The sequence below is a fragment of the Brassica oleracea genome, chromosome C4 (genome assembly GCF_000695525.1).
Source record: "Brassica oleracea var. oleracea cultivar TO1000 chromosome C4, BOL, whole genome shotgun sequence".
Classification (NCBI taxonomy): domain Eukaryota; kingdom Viridiplantae; phylum Streptophyta; class Magnoliopsida; order Brassicales; family Brassicaceae; genus Brassica; species Brassica oleracea.
The window spans coordinates 53434492-53450362 of NC_027751.1; the positions used below are offsets into that span (position 1 = coordinate 53434492).

The 15871-nt window shown below is 31.2% G+C and overlaps 2 protein-coding genes across 2 annotated transcripts; both read right to left on the reverse strand.

The window, feature by feature from the left end:
* Positions 1 to 1848: 1848 nt before the first annotated feature.
* LOC106340434 (pectinesterase/pectinesterase inhibitor-like) lies at positions 1849 to 2800 on the reverse strand. Its single transcript, XM_013779310.1, has one exon. The coding sequence runs from the start codon at positions 2730 to 2732 to the stop codon at positions 2082 to 2084; it is 651 nt and encodes a 216-aa protein (XP_013634764.1). The 5' UTR covers positions 2733 to 2800; the 3' UTR covers positions 1849 to 2081.
* Positions 2801 to 3395: 595 nt separating this feature from the next.
* LOC106339248 lies at positions 3396 to 4784 on the reverse strand. The gene has a single exon (XM_013778032.1). It carries the CDS (start codon positions 4782 to 4784, stop codon positions 3396 to 3398), a length of 1389 nt encoding a protein of 462 aa, XP_013633486.1.
* Positions 4785 to 15871: the final 11087 nt, after the last annotated feature.

Consider the following 15871-nt stretch of genomic DNA (forward strand, 5'->3'; position numbering starts at 1 on the left):
GAATAGGGTAACTCGGATCAAACAATGAGATCTTGAAGAAAAAAAATACGCTGCCATAAAAATGTCTAAACAAAATTAGCTACGTAAAAACCGAAATAATCTTCAAATTAGTCTAAGAAAACTTATGATTACATCACCAAATTACATGAGAAGATAGATTTATAAACATTGATTGACATATATGGTAAAAAATCATATGAGATCTGATTCTCAAAACCAACATGTTGCTATATTGATAAAGGTTTTGCAACCAGAGTTCTTTTGGTAGAATGTTTTCCCAGCCGGCCCTGACCTAAAGCTCATAAAGCATGAGCTTTAGGCGCCAACATTTATCAATATATCGGGGGCTCCATATTACAAGGACTCTACTTCGGTGTATTGGTTTTAACAATCTCTCACCTTATCCTATGAGTGGCAGTTTCGATTCCGGCTTTTGCTTTTGCCCCCTTCCCTTATATTTTCTTTTTCATAATGAATTAATGATTACAATAAGGGTTTGTTTTCTACAATATCTTCGTTTCCTTTTAATTATCTATAAAATAAGTATTAAACAAAAACCTAATTATTTATTGCACTCTCTTGCATTTTCCATGTAAGTCTTAACTTTACTATTATTTTTATGATTATTATAACTTTTTGGACTTTTTAAAATCTAATCAAACATAACTATCGTATATTAGATTACGCTCTCTCTGGAATTCTTTGAAAATTCAACAAAACTTTACAAGTTAAAAGTAATGTTAACCTGATTTGATTAAATTATAACTGTTTTTCATTTATAGATATAAAATCTATATAGGAAACATTAATGTTGAGAATATTGTCATAAGAAACTATAAAAACGATTGAGATGTTAGAATTTTCATACAGAATGACAGGTAACATAATTATAAAATATATTAAAATTTAATATATTTTACAAAATAAAGGATATAAATATCAACGACTTTCCGATTTTTCTTTCAAAATAGTTGAATAATTGTGTGATCATTAATTTACTTTTAAAACAAAAAAACTGATAGTTATATACTTTATTTTTATAAACAAATTAATTTTTAATATACCATGTATTATTCTGATTAAATAATTAAAAAATACCAAAATTAAATATTATTAAGGGGCATAATTTTTTTAATGTGCTTTAGGCACCAATTAATACCTGACCGGCACTGTGTTTTCCTTTTGTCAACTGGTAGAATGTCTATATCTCAAGTTTTTATCATCATTAAGATTGTTTCTAAAAGCTTATGATGGTGTACTATATATTAGTCATAGTTTTTTAGCTTGAGTTTATTGGTTAAGTCATTAGAGTGATAGTTACACATTTAAGCAACTAATGTTATGTATATAAACAAAACTGCTTTACGGTTTGGCTAATCAATTACTGAAGTGTATTTTTGGGCATTTCTCTCACTCGAGCTTAATGTAGTTTACACTATCTGATCAAAAAAAAAATTAATTTAACATTTAAACCAAAAAAAAATGACGAAAAATTAAATTGTTTTTAGTTTGCGTGTAAAATACATACAACTATACAATTGCATAGGAAAAACATTGATAGAAAGTGTATCACTGTTTAGAAGAATAAGAGAGAGGGTATCACCAACACAACACCAAAACATGATTGTAGCATCAAAAATAAACTTAGCAATAGAATGGTACGTATTCAGCTTACGCTAAGTAGTATTTTTAGTAAAATTTCGATGTTGACCTATAATGATTAATTAGTGACTCTTCGTACCTTGTCTTCTACGTTTATGTAGCCATTAAAAATTTAGGTCAAAATGTAAAATTAACGAAAAGGAAAATTAAGGAAAAAGAAAATTTAAAATGCAGACATATAAAAGATAGTATACCAAATACATTATTAATATTAGATAATCACATTTTTCCATATCCTTTCCAACCACGAGGGTCCATACATGATTATCACCCATAACATATTAATCACAAACATACATCAAAAGGAACCTTTCTTTACAAGATTCCTAACATGACTTAAAAAAACCCAAACGATGCAGATTATTTATCACCATCGACGACGCCATACATTTTTATTTGCTTTTTCTTCAATAAATAGATCAGACGTAGTAAAAGGACAAAGGTGGTGGGAGCAACGAATCGGTATCTTTCTGGTTAAGTTTGGTCTTAATGTTAAGAGTGTTAAATACTTTTCCCATTCCAGCGAACACATCCACAGACTCGCCACTCATTCTTTTCCCAAGCCCAATCCCTCCTTGAACCTCTTTCAACAATGTTTTGTTGTAAATGTCATCGAGACAACTCGACTGGTAGTTGAAGATCGATGTCATCTTCTTCTTACAAGTGAAGTAATTATCAGCCATGCTCGCTATGTCTTTTCCCGCGGCTTTCCAGAAATCTGAAAAGTCTTCCAAGGCGTTGTTTAGCTGTTTCTCGCAACTGGTGATGCAAGTTGTGGCAAATTTGTCTCCCTTGTACTTGGGTTTGATTCCGGAGAGGAACTTCAAGCCCTTTTTAACGGAGGTTTCTGCTGCCGTCGCTAAGTGACGGACCAAAACGTCGGGATCATTGCTTGGGACGGTTTTCAAGGTTATGCTACAGAGACGTTTGTCTTGGACAACGCTGCAGATTCCTGCCACGGTTTTTTCGTGTTCCGGTGTGACGGCGTCACGTTTGAGGGGGATAATGGATGCAGTTGCGGTTAGGGCGATGCATAGAATTAGAAAGGCGAGTTTTATTGGAGTGTTCATTTTTTTGGGTTTTTTTTTGTTATGGGACGTGTGAATTGGAAAGGATTGGATAGAAAAAGAGAAGGAAGAAGAAAGGGTGCGTATATATATAGAGATTTTTATTTGGCTTTTCTAAATTTGAATGTTTATTTTTGTTATTGGTTTTGACTATTTTCAGAGATTAATGGATGATCACGAGTGAATTGAGGCGTTTTTAATCTGTGGACATGCCATGCTCCTGTCCTCCAAGAAACCCTATTTCTTTCTCTTTATTTTTATTAGCCAACAGAGACACTCGATATTATTTTATCTTTAGTTACGAAATTAGGCAAGAATGAGAAGTATTCAACAAACAAAAAAATTGGTGAGAATATCAACAAACTTATCTTAAAAACATATTTAATAAATTAATAACCATAGAAACAGAAATGATATTTTACTATGTACACATAAAAAATCGTTAGGTTCATAACAGAAAATTAACCAAAAGATTGTCAATGATTTATTGCTTTTTTAAGTAATACATCAACAGAGAGCTTTATGCACATTAAGATTGTCGATGATTTATAGCTTGTTGACATAATTGTATTTTTTCTTTTTGTAAATTTACAATGGAGATGATCTTGTACTAATTATTTGAAGCTTTAGAGAAATCATCATTTAACAAATTATTACATTTATGACTTACTCAAATGGTTGCTTCGATGCACATTCCAATACTTCCATGACTTGTTCCTTCTCTGGCACATGAACTGCGATGCAGATCAGAAGCTCTAACGCTGGAATCCGAATCTCACATCCTAAAGAAGATAGCTCGATGAGCCGCCTTGCAGCTCCAGCTTCTACTATTGCTCTTGAATGATCTATGTGTAAGTAATTACACGGGCTAGCAAATTTAGTGAGTGCTACAATTGCTTCTCTTAATACCTCTGGATCTCTATGGCCAAGAAGCTTCACCATTTGTTCAATCATTGATGTATCGGACGCTCTAACTGATCGTGCCAGGTTCCCTATTAATGTGATGTATGGTATTAGTAAAACCGTGTCTCCATTTTCTTCAATGAGCTTATGGAATTGATTAACAATGGCCTTGAAAACTGGAGACTTGCACTTGAAAGCTGAGTGTCTTCTCAAGCTAGAGTCCATCTCTGCCACAGAAGTAATCTCTATTAAAACCATCAAGGAGTTGAGCCTAACTTCTCTGTCTTGTATCTCAAGCAAATCTGCGAAACGCAAGAATCTTTTTGAATTGGTGATGCCTTTGCAGATAGATGAATTTCCTTTGGCTAGCTCCCTCAAAGCTTTTGCTGCCATTGCCTTCATGTGCCAAGAGTCCTCTTCGAGCTTTGAAGTCAAAAGGCTTAGAAGGAGTTGAATCACGTCATGTTGTGCGAACAAGTCCTGGCTCTCAGGGAAGCTCGCGACCAACACGGACGTTACACAAGCCACCTCTGCTTGAACCCTCATCGACCCTTGTTTGAGGATCTTAACAAATACAGAACACAAACCATTACGGATCATGATCTCTGCGCATCTAGGGTTGTCACTGGCCATTGATCTCAGCGACCTAGCTGTTTCACAGGCGTCATCATCAAGTGTTCCCGTGTAGAGAATTGCCATAAGTTCGTATATCAAGAACAGAGTTGGATCCCTTATGGCGAAGGGTGGGAGACCAGTTAGCTGCTCGTGTTTACCATCATGTGATGGAGTGGAGACGTTGAGGAGCCACGAGACGTTGATGATGGATCTTTCCAGCCGGACAAGCATCTTTTGGGAAGTGGAGACGCGGATTATTGTCAAGACGCGATTCCTTAGCTTTGGGGTGCACTTGTCTACCACAGCGAGAGACTTTTGAAGCACAGCTTCGGCGATTGAGATGATGTGGCGGGTCGGAAACTCGCATAGATTGGAGCTGGCGGTTAAGGCTTTCTCCAGCAGCTCTAAGAGTTTTTGTACCTTGATCTTGACCACGTCCCACTCCTTCTTGAATACTTTGGCTTCGTTTGACGCTTGGATAACTCGAACCCCAAGATCAACCGCGGAGATAAGGATAGGCTTCACCGTATCCGCCATAGAAATGAGATTGAGCCCTACGCGCTGGAACAGAGTCGTAGTAAAGTTTACTAGCGTTTTAGTTATATATGAAGAAAAGAAATTAAGTTGTCTTTTATCATTTGCTTCTTCTCTGATTCAAACAAAATATCTCTGTCTATTTGATTCGATTTAGATTGTTAATTTTCTTTTATGTTACATGTGGAAAAGTATGTATATTCGATTTAGATCGTTAATTTTTATAAGCTTAATGGGCGGTGTAAAAATCTGTTTATTATGAACTAAAATGAGTATTTGAATTATGGAAAAAGAATAAATCTTACAAAATTACTCTCAAATAATTATGGAAGGTTTCCAATATTATTTAAGAGAAATGTAAATATTGCGTTCAAATAGTTGTAGAATATTTCCTATAATGTATTTGGATAAATGTAAAGTTGCGTCCAAATAATAATTGAATACTTCTCAATTAATTATGTTATGTTTCTATATTAATTACAGAATACTTCTATTCAAGAATATTCTTTTACTTTTTCGCAAGATTAATTTTTGGTGATCAAGTAACTCATACCCATATAAATAGACGTCTAGTCTCTTCATTCTGAACACACAGAAAAAGAAAACACCAAAACTTCCAGCAAATAATCTATCTTAGTCTTCTAGTTTTAAAGTAAGTGTCTCGAGAGTATTCGTAGTAGTTACAGTTCATTAGATTCTGTTTCGGGTGTTGCGAAACAGTCTCGTCACGGTTGTATCATGTGATTCATAGATTGCATTCAAACCGTCACACAATACGGACGATTTATAGATTTCTATTTCGTGATTTCTATTTCTATCTTCATCTTATCGTTTTCATTCAATTTCTATTTCGTGAATTTCAATCAGGATTTTCGAGGTCCTACAATCTTAACTCAATAAATCTCCCGTAGTGTGTGACGGTTTGAATGCGATCTATGAATCCAAGGATACAACCGTGACGAGACTGTTTCACAACACCCGAAACAGAATCTAACAAACTGTAACTACTATGGATACTATTGATTTCTATAGACCTAGTATAAATCGCATGTATTGTGAGACGGTTTGAATGCGATTTATTGATTTCTATTAATCTCAAATTAATAGAGTAGGACCGCCACACAATACAGGTGATTTATACATCAATACAAATATAGAATGTGTTTAAAAATTTTAAATGTATAAAGCACATGTACCATGAAAGAGAGTTCAATATACATTAATAGAAATGTAGAATGTGTTTAGAAATTTTAAAACAACACTAAAGATCATAGGCTTCAGTATATAGAGTATATACCGAAAAACTTAATATTTTCGTAGGGGGTTAACACATAGATTTTGAGAAAAATTCAAAAAATATGATAATACTGTTTAAGGCATAGTTGCATCCTGCAGTAATATATGATGAATGTCAAAGAGGTTTGTAACCTTTGTTGTCTCCGTTTCTCTAGAGAATAACGATTTTATAGTGGTTAGTCCACCAATTTAGGGAGTATTATGAAGTGTTACTAAATTAATTGATAAACAAATAAATTGACGCTCATGTACCATGAAAGAGAGTTTAATATACATTAATACAAATGTAGAATGTGTTATTTAAAACAACACTAAAGATCATAGGCTTTAGTATATAAAGCATATACCGAAAAACTTAATATTATCGTAGCGGGTTGGTTAACACATAAATTTTGAGAAACAAATTCAAAATAGGATAATACCGTTTTAATGCATAGTTGCATCATGCAGTAACATATGATGAATGTCAAAGAGGTTTGTAACCTTTGTTGTCTCTATTTATCTAGAGAATAGCGATTTTATAGTGGTTAGTCTACCAATTTAGGGAGTATTATGAAGTTTTACTAAATTAATTGATAAGAAATTAAATTTATGCCCATGTACCATGAAATAGAGTTTAATACACATTAATACAAATATAGAATGTGTCTAGAAATTTGAAAACAAAACTAAAGATCATAGGCTTCAGTATATTGAGCATTTACCGAAAACACAATATTTTGTAGGAGTTATTAACACATAGATTTTGAGAAAAATTCAAAAGTATGACAATATTGTTTTAATGCATAGGTGCATCCTGCATTAACATATGATGAAGGTCAAAGAGATTTGGAACCTTTGTTAACTCTGTTTCTCTAGAGAATAACGATTTTATTGTGGTTAATCCACCAATTTATGGAGTATTATGAATTTTTACTAAATTAATTGATAAAAAATTAAAACATTGCCCATGTACCATGAAAGAGAGTTTAATATACATTAATACAAATGTAGAATGTGCTTAGAAATTTTAAAACAACACTAAAGATAATAGGCTTCAGTATATAGAGCATCTACCGAAAACTCAAAATTTTCGTAGGGGGTTATAACACATAGATTTTGAGAAAAATTCAAAAATATGATAATACTGTTTTAATGCATAGTTGCATCCTGCAGTAACATACGATGAAGGTCAAAGAGGTTTGGAACTTTTGTTGTCTCCGTTTCTCTAGAGAATATCGATTTTATAGTGGTTAGTCCACCAATTAAGGGAGTAATACGAAGTTTTACTAAATTAATTGATAAAAAATTAAAATGATTCCTATGTACCATAAAAGAGAGTTTAATATACATTAATAAAAATGTAGAATGTGTGTAGAAATTCGAAAACAACACTAAAGATCATAGACTTCAGTATATTGAGCATTTACCGAAAACACAATATTTTTGTAGGGGTTATTAACACATATATTTTGAGAAAAATTCAAAAGTATAACAATAATATTTTAATGCATAGTTGAATCATGCAACAACATATGATGAAGGTCAAAGAGGTTTGGAACCTTTGTTGTCTCCGTTTCTCTAGAGAATAACGATTTTATAGTGGTTAGGCCACCAATTTAGGGAGTATTATGAAGTTTTATTAAATTAATTGATAAAAAATTAAAACGGTGCCCACACCATGAAAGAGAGTTTAATAGAAATTAATAAAAATATAGAATGCGTTTAGAAATTTTAAAACAATATTAAAGATCATAGGCTTCATTATTTAGAGGATTTACCAAAAAATAAATATATTTGTAGGGGTTAACACATAGATTTTGAGAAAAATCCAAAAATATGAGAATATTGTTTTAATGTATGGTTGCATCATGCAATAACATATGATGAAGGTCAAAGAGATTTGAAATCTTTGTTGTCTCCGTTTCTCTAGAGAATAGCGATTTTATAGTGGTTAGTACACCAATTTAGAGAGTATTATGAAGTTTTACAAAATTAATTGATAAAAAAATTAAATGATGCCCATCTACCATGAAATAGAGTTTAATAAATATTAATACAAATATAAGATATGTTTAGAAATTTTAAAACAACAGTAAAGATCATAGGCTTCAGTATATAGAAGATTTACCGAAAAAACTCAATATTTTTGTAGGGAGTAACACATAGATTTTGAGAAAACTTCAAAAATATGCTCAATATTTTCGTAGGGGGGGGGTAACACATAGATTTTGAGAAAACTTCAAAAATATGACAATACTATTTTAATGCATAGTTGTATCATGTACTAACATATATTGAAGATAAAAGAGGTTTGAAAACTTTGTTGTCTCCATTTCTCTAGAGAATGACGATTTTATAGTGGTTAGTCCACCAATTAAGGGAGTAATACGAAGTTTTACTAAATTAATTGATAAAAAAATGAAAAGATTACTATGTACCATAAAAGAGAGTTTAATATACATTAATAAAAATGTAGAATGCATTTAGAAAATTTAAAACAACACTAAAGATAATAGGCTTCATTATATAGAGATATATACCAAAAAATTCAATATTTTCGTAGGGGAACACATAGATTTTGAGGTATAACAATAATGTTTTAATACATAGTTGAATTATGCACTAACATATGATGAAGGTCAAAGAGGTTTGGAACCTTTGTTGTCTCCGTTTCTCTAGAGAATAACGATTTTATAGTGCTTAGGCCAACAATTTAGGGAGTATTATGAAGTTTTATTAAATTAATTGATAAAAAATTAAAACGGTGCCCACACCATGAAAGAGAGTTTAATATAAATTAATAAAAATATAGAATGCGTTTAGAAATTTTAAAACAATACTAAAGATCATAAGCTTTAGTATTTAGAGGATTTACCAAAAAAATAAATATATTTGTAGGGGTTAACACATAGATTTTGAGAAAAATCCCAAAATATGAGAATATTGTTTTAATGTATGGTTGCATCATGCAATAACATACGATGAAGGTCAAAGAGATTTGAAACCTTTGTTGTCTCCGTTTCTCTAGAGAATAACGATTTTATAGTGGTTAGTACACCAATTTAGAGAGTATTATGAAGTTTTACAAAATTAATTGATAAAAAAATTAAATGATGCCCATCTACCATGAAATAGAGTTTAATAAATATTAATACAAATATAAGATATGTTTAGAAATTTTAAAACAACAGTAAAGATCATAGGCTTCAGTATATAGAAGATTTACCGAAAAAACTCAATATTTTTGTAGGGAGTAACACATAGATTTTGAGAAAACTTCAAAAATATGACAATACTATTTTAATGCATATTTGTATCATGTACTAACATATATTGAAGATAAAAGAGGTTTGGAACCTTTGTTGTCTCCATTTCTCTAGAGAATGACGATTTTATAGTGGTTAGTCCACCAATTTATGGAGTATTATGAAAGTTTACTAAATTAATTGATAAAAAGTTAAAACGATGCCGATGTATCATGAAAGAGAGTTTAATATACATTAATAAAAATGTAGAATGCATTTAGAAAATTTAAAACAACACTAAAGATAATAGGCTTCATTATATAGAGATATATACCAAAAAATTCAATATTTTCGTAGGGGAACACATAGATTTTGAGAAAATTTCAAAAATACAACAATATTGTTTTAATACATGGTTGCATCATGCAGTAACATATGTTGAAGTTCAAAGAGGTTTGAAACCTTTGTTGTCTCCGTTTCTCTAAAGAATAGCAATTTTGGAGTGGTTAATCCACCAATTTATACTGTATTATGAAATTTTACTAAATTAATTGATAAAAAGTTAAAATGATGTCCATGTACCATGAAAGAGAGTTTAATATACATTAATACAAAATTTAGAATGTCTTTAGAAATTTTAAAACAACACTAAATATCATATACCGAAAAACTCAATATTTTTGTAGGGGGTTAACACATTGATATTGAGAAAATTTCAAAAATATGAAAATACTGTTTTAATGCATATTTGTATCATGCACTAACATATGATGAAAGTCAAAGAGGTTTGAAACCTTTGTTATCTCCGTTTCTCTAGAGAATAGCGATTTTATAGTGGTTAGCCCACCAATTTAGGGAGTATTATGAAGTTTTACTAAATTTATTGATAAAAAATCAAAACGATGTCCATGTACCATGAAAGAGAGTTTAATATACATTAATAAAAATTTAGAATGTGTTTAAAAATTTTAAGACAAAAATAAAGATCATAGGCTTCAATTTATAGAGCAATTACCGAAAAACTCAATATTTTGTAAGGGTTAACACATAGATTTTGAGAAAAAAAATAAAAAATATGACAATATTATTTTAATGCATGGTTGCATCATGCAATAACGTATGATGAATGTCAAAGAGGTTTGGAACTTTTGTTGTCTCTGTTTCTCTAGAGAATAACGATTTTATAGTGGAACTTCTGTTATGAAGTTTTACTAAATTAATTGATAAAAAATGAAAACGATGTCCATGTACCATGAAAGAGAGTTTAAAATACATTAATGCAAATGTAGAATTCATTTAGAAAATTTAAAACAACACTAAATATCATACGCTTCAGTATATAGAGCATTTACCAAAGAAATTCAATATTTTCGTAGGAGAACACATAGATTTTGAGAAAAAATCAAAAATATGACAATATTGTTTTAATGCATGGTTGCATCATGCAGTAACATAAGATGAAGTTCATAGAGGTTTGAAACCTTTGTTGTCTCCGTTTCTCTAGAGAATGGCAATTTTGGAATGGTTAGTCCACAAATTTAAAGAGTATTATGAAATTTTACTAAATTAATTGATAAAAAGTTAAAATGATACCTATGTACCGTGAAAGAGTGTTTAATATAAATTAATAAAAAAAATTAGAATGTCTTTAGAAATTTAAAAAAACACTAAATCTCATATGATTCAATATATAGATCATCTACCGAAAAACTCAATACACATAGATTTTGAGAAAAAATCAAAAATATGACAATACTATTTTAATGCATGGTTGCATCATGCACTAACATATGATGAAGGTCAAAAAGGTTTGAAACTTTTGTTGTCTCCGTTTTTCTAGAGAATAACGATTTTATACTGGTCCATCCACCAATTTAGAGAGTTTTATGAAGTTATAGTAAATTAATTGATAAAAAAATAAAAAGATTCTCATGTACCATGAAAGAGAGTTTAATATACATTAATACAAATGTAGAATGTGTTTAGAAATTTTATAACAACACTAAAGATCATAGACTTCATTATATGGAGCATTTACCTAAAAACTCAATATTTTTGTATGGGTTAACACATAGATTTTGAGAAAAATTCAAAAATATGATAATGATATTTTAATACATAGTTGCATCACTAACATATGATGAATGTCAAATAGGTTTGGAACCTTTGTTGTCTCCGTTTCTCTAGAGAATAGCAATTTTATAGTGGTTTATCCACCAATTTAGGGAGTTTTATGAAGTTTTACTAAATTAATTGACAAAATATTAAAACGATGCCCATGTACCATGAAAGAGAGTTGAATATACATTAATAAAAATGCAGAATGTGTTTAGGTAAAGATCATAGGCTTCAATATATAGAGCATTTACCAAAAAAACTCAATATTTTCGTAGGGGTTAACTCAATTTTAAAACAACATTGAAGATCATAACCTTCAGTATATAGAGCATTTGCCAAAAAAACTCAATATTTTCTTAGAAAATTTCCTACAATCTAAATTTCTTACAATGTATATTAAACTCTCTTTCATGGTACATGGACTTTCTACATTCTAGAAAATGTACAATCTTAACTCAATAAATCTGTTTTCTGCTCATCGCTTAAATCAGATTGAATATTGAGTTAAGATTGTAGGACCAAGAAAATCCTGATTGAAAATCCTGATTGAAAATCACGAAATATAAACCGAATGAAAACGATAAGATGAAAATAGAAAACCTTTAAGAAATCGTTTAGGAAATTGATGAATTCTCGGAGTCGAGATTTGATTTCTTTCCTTAACTCATAGATCACATTCAAACCGTCACACAATACGAGCGATTTATTGAGTTAAGGAAATATGTCAAATCTCGACTTCGTGAATTCGTCTATTTTCTTAACAATTTCTTAAACGTTTTCTATCTTCATCTTATCGTTTTCATTCGATTTCTATTTCATGATTTTCAATCGTGATTTTTGTGGTCCCACTGAAACAAGAAAAGGTTGTCTTTTATCATTTGCTTATTCTCTGATTCAAGCAAAATATCTCTGTCTATTTCATTCGATTTAGATTGTTAATTTTCTTTTATGTTAGATGTGGAAAAGTATGTATAATAGGAAGACACCAAGAAACTTCCAAGTCCCTTCTTACTCTTTCTTTACACCATTCCAATTAGTATTTACTAAGATCATTTACTGAACTGAGTATCATCTTATCACGTGTTATTGTTGAAACCCGTTATAACCACAACCCATAGCAAGAAGAGGACACACATAGGTATCGCTAGTGTATATATATCACACGTGAAGATATCTCATGCATGCTAAAGTAAGAAATTGATATTGTAAAAAAAAAAAAAAATTTGATATTGAAATATTGCTGTAGTTATAATGGATAATGGACGCATGGGCTTATGATATTCTTTTTGATACTTGGTCTCATGGGCTTAGTTTACAATAAAAGGCAATCCTCGGCCATCAATTAGCCTAACAAGATCATGAAGGTTCATTACGTAGGTGAGTTGGTTTCCTTACTCGTAGAGCCACGGCCCTCGATGAATTATTTGATGGGTTGAAAAGTTAAAAGTTCAAAGAAGCATAATTTCACTAGAAGAGGAAAGTTAAAAGTTATTGTGTTATTTTCTAACCCTTGTCATGAAACTACATTTGTTTCAATAAGTACAAGAGTTGACTGGTTGAATCTGTAATCGCGTGTTTTAACATCAAAGTTCCGTCTGCAGAAAGTTTGGTCGTATAATTAATGGACGTGATTTTGTAAAAAGTTTAAGCTATATAATTAGCGTTAGAGAAAGAGAAAAAAAAAACATGATAAAACCAAAGAAGACTTATATTTAGTATCAACTTAAAATTTTAAGAAAAAATTAATCCCTACATCCCCTAAAGGTCTATCTACAAATTAAGCCCCTAAGAAATTAGGATTCTACGTTTTATATAATTTCCTTGGGTGATAAAAGCTTAATACATATAGTCAATATATACTGGAATGACCAAATATAATATATATACTGAGCTAGTACTAAATTGTAAAGTTCTCAACTAACATTCATGTTTTAATTTATACGTAATAGTTTGTAGATTATAGATCAGTGGATACATAATAAGAATGGCTTTTGATGATGCTACGTTGGGATTGACACATGGAAAAGGGTCAGCGCGTATGTCTAATCTCTCCTTCCATCAAAAATGAAGCAGAAGAATGTGGGCTTTGCTTTTAAGGTGAGGAAGAGAGGAATGAATGCGAAAGAGTTCTGTTTTAGTCTACGACAATAAAGAGCCCCCCAAAAGACAAAGATCCATTGCATGATGTAGACGGTGACCTATGCCTAAGGCAACTTATTATTTTTCATTATTGCAGACAGTAAGAATATCAATGTAAAGCAAAACAAATTTCAGTGTCAATTGAGTCAATGGATAATGCTAAAGACAAAATTTAGCAAAAAGAAAAGAAAAGGATAAGCCAGAGTTCCCTTTACTAGCTCTTCTTTTGTTAGCCACCGACGTTTATTTCTAAAAATTTGTTTTGCTAATCCGGTATTTTAGACGAAATATCAAATTGATACCAAAAACATGCATGCTTTAGGTGAACATGATACCAGCATATCAGATATGAGATGAGTTCTTTCTTACTTCAATCATATGATTGCGTGTAGCAAAAAAAAAATCATATGATTGCACCAGTAAACTAAACCCTAATTTTAACATATAAAAATGGATATATTTTCCCAACAAGGTCGGTCTCAATTTGCTCATGACTTCTCATACATTATATTGCTACTCAAGTGCTACTAATATGCTTTTTAGAGGATAATCAGAGACCATTCTTTTTCATCTTCATAATGCCAAAATTCAAAATCAAAAGGCTTAAAAACTATTGCTGTGCATCCCTTTTTCCTTATTGACATCGAACACTCGATCGTGGTTTTCTACTTTTGTCTTCGTCTGATTCGATTTTGGAATAGAAGTTGACCCTTCTATTGTTTTATATATGCACAGTAGCAATGTGTTTTCTTCGAACGACATGACTTAACATTAACCAGATACCTACTCTCTTCATGCTCAAAAGCATTTGCTTTTGCTTCTGTAAACTGTATATAGGTAATCCGTAATCATTCACACTTTCCTTTTCCATTTATTCCCATTCTTTTTCTTACTGGCTTTTTCATATATGATGTAACGTTTTTAATTTACAGACCGTTGATTGCATGTGTACATAAATCATGCGCACGTAATCCTTAACTTTGTAGCAAGTGCTGGTGATCAGTGTGTCTTTTTCTACTGTTTTTATTTGCTGGAGTATTAATAGTTGATCTAATTAAGAAATTATATTTATGTACAAACCCCAATCATCTCTCAAATAAATAAAAACTACATACCTATATTATGATCGATTCTGCAGTTTGAAAATAGCTCATTTTGAACCAAGCGGTGGTATTCTGGTAGTAGTCTTTCGGGGCTCCGCGTGCATGCACATCGGTTTTGAGTTTGGTTCTTATTGTTGCGTTAGTATGGGTTTGTACTTAGGCTCAAGTAATTAATATGGTCCACCTCTTAATAATAGTCAGAAGGTATTCAAATTCGGTCATACACTTCCAGGCTAGTCCATTGTTTAACACTAAGCACGTTTTTCTCGTGGCCGGGTAGCCGAAAGAGTTTATAAAAAAAGCTCATTTTGCACGAAAACCCTTTTTATTTTTTTGTGAGCATATTAATAACTTGTTTTCACTTGGAAAGAGAGCTCTTCATATATTTGATAACATGAGTCACACTATAGGGACAAAATACAATATGGTACAGAGATGGACAAATTGAAGAGCTATATACATACACTATGGACATCCTCTTACAGGGGCCGAAATACAATATGGATAAATTGAATCGATTTTTGGAAAGGCCAACTCGACTCGATGGGGGTGACGACGACAACTCCACCTACGATTAGATAGATAATTAACATCTTTAACAAGTGAGACAAACCCTGATCTTTCAGAGTATTTAACAACTTAAGAAAATCATATACAACCCTATTATCTGAGATGTAAAAGTAATGTACACCTGAGATGTGAAAAATGAAAGAGAAGAGAAGATAGTAACGGTCGTTATATCTAAACACATTCCACATTCTACATTTTTGTTAATGTATATTAAACTATCTTTCATGGTATTGTATATTATATCTAAACACATTCCACATTCTAACATTTGTATTAGGGTCAAGCCACACGATCTGAAGCCTATGATCTGTAGCGTTGTTTTAAAATTTATAAACACATTCTATATAATGAAACCCATGTACCATGAAATAGAGTTTAATATACATTAATTCAAATATTGAATGTGTTTAGAAATTTCAAAACAACACTAAAGATCATAGGTTTCAGTATTTAGAACACTTACCAAAAAACTCAATATTTTCGTAGGGGTTAACACATACATTTTGAGAATTTTTCAAAAATATGAAAATATTGTTTTTGAGAAAATTTAAATATTTCGTAGGGGTTAACCCATAAATTTTGAGAAAAATTCCAAAAAATGAAAATTCTATTTTAATGCATAGTTGCATCATTCACT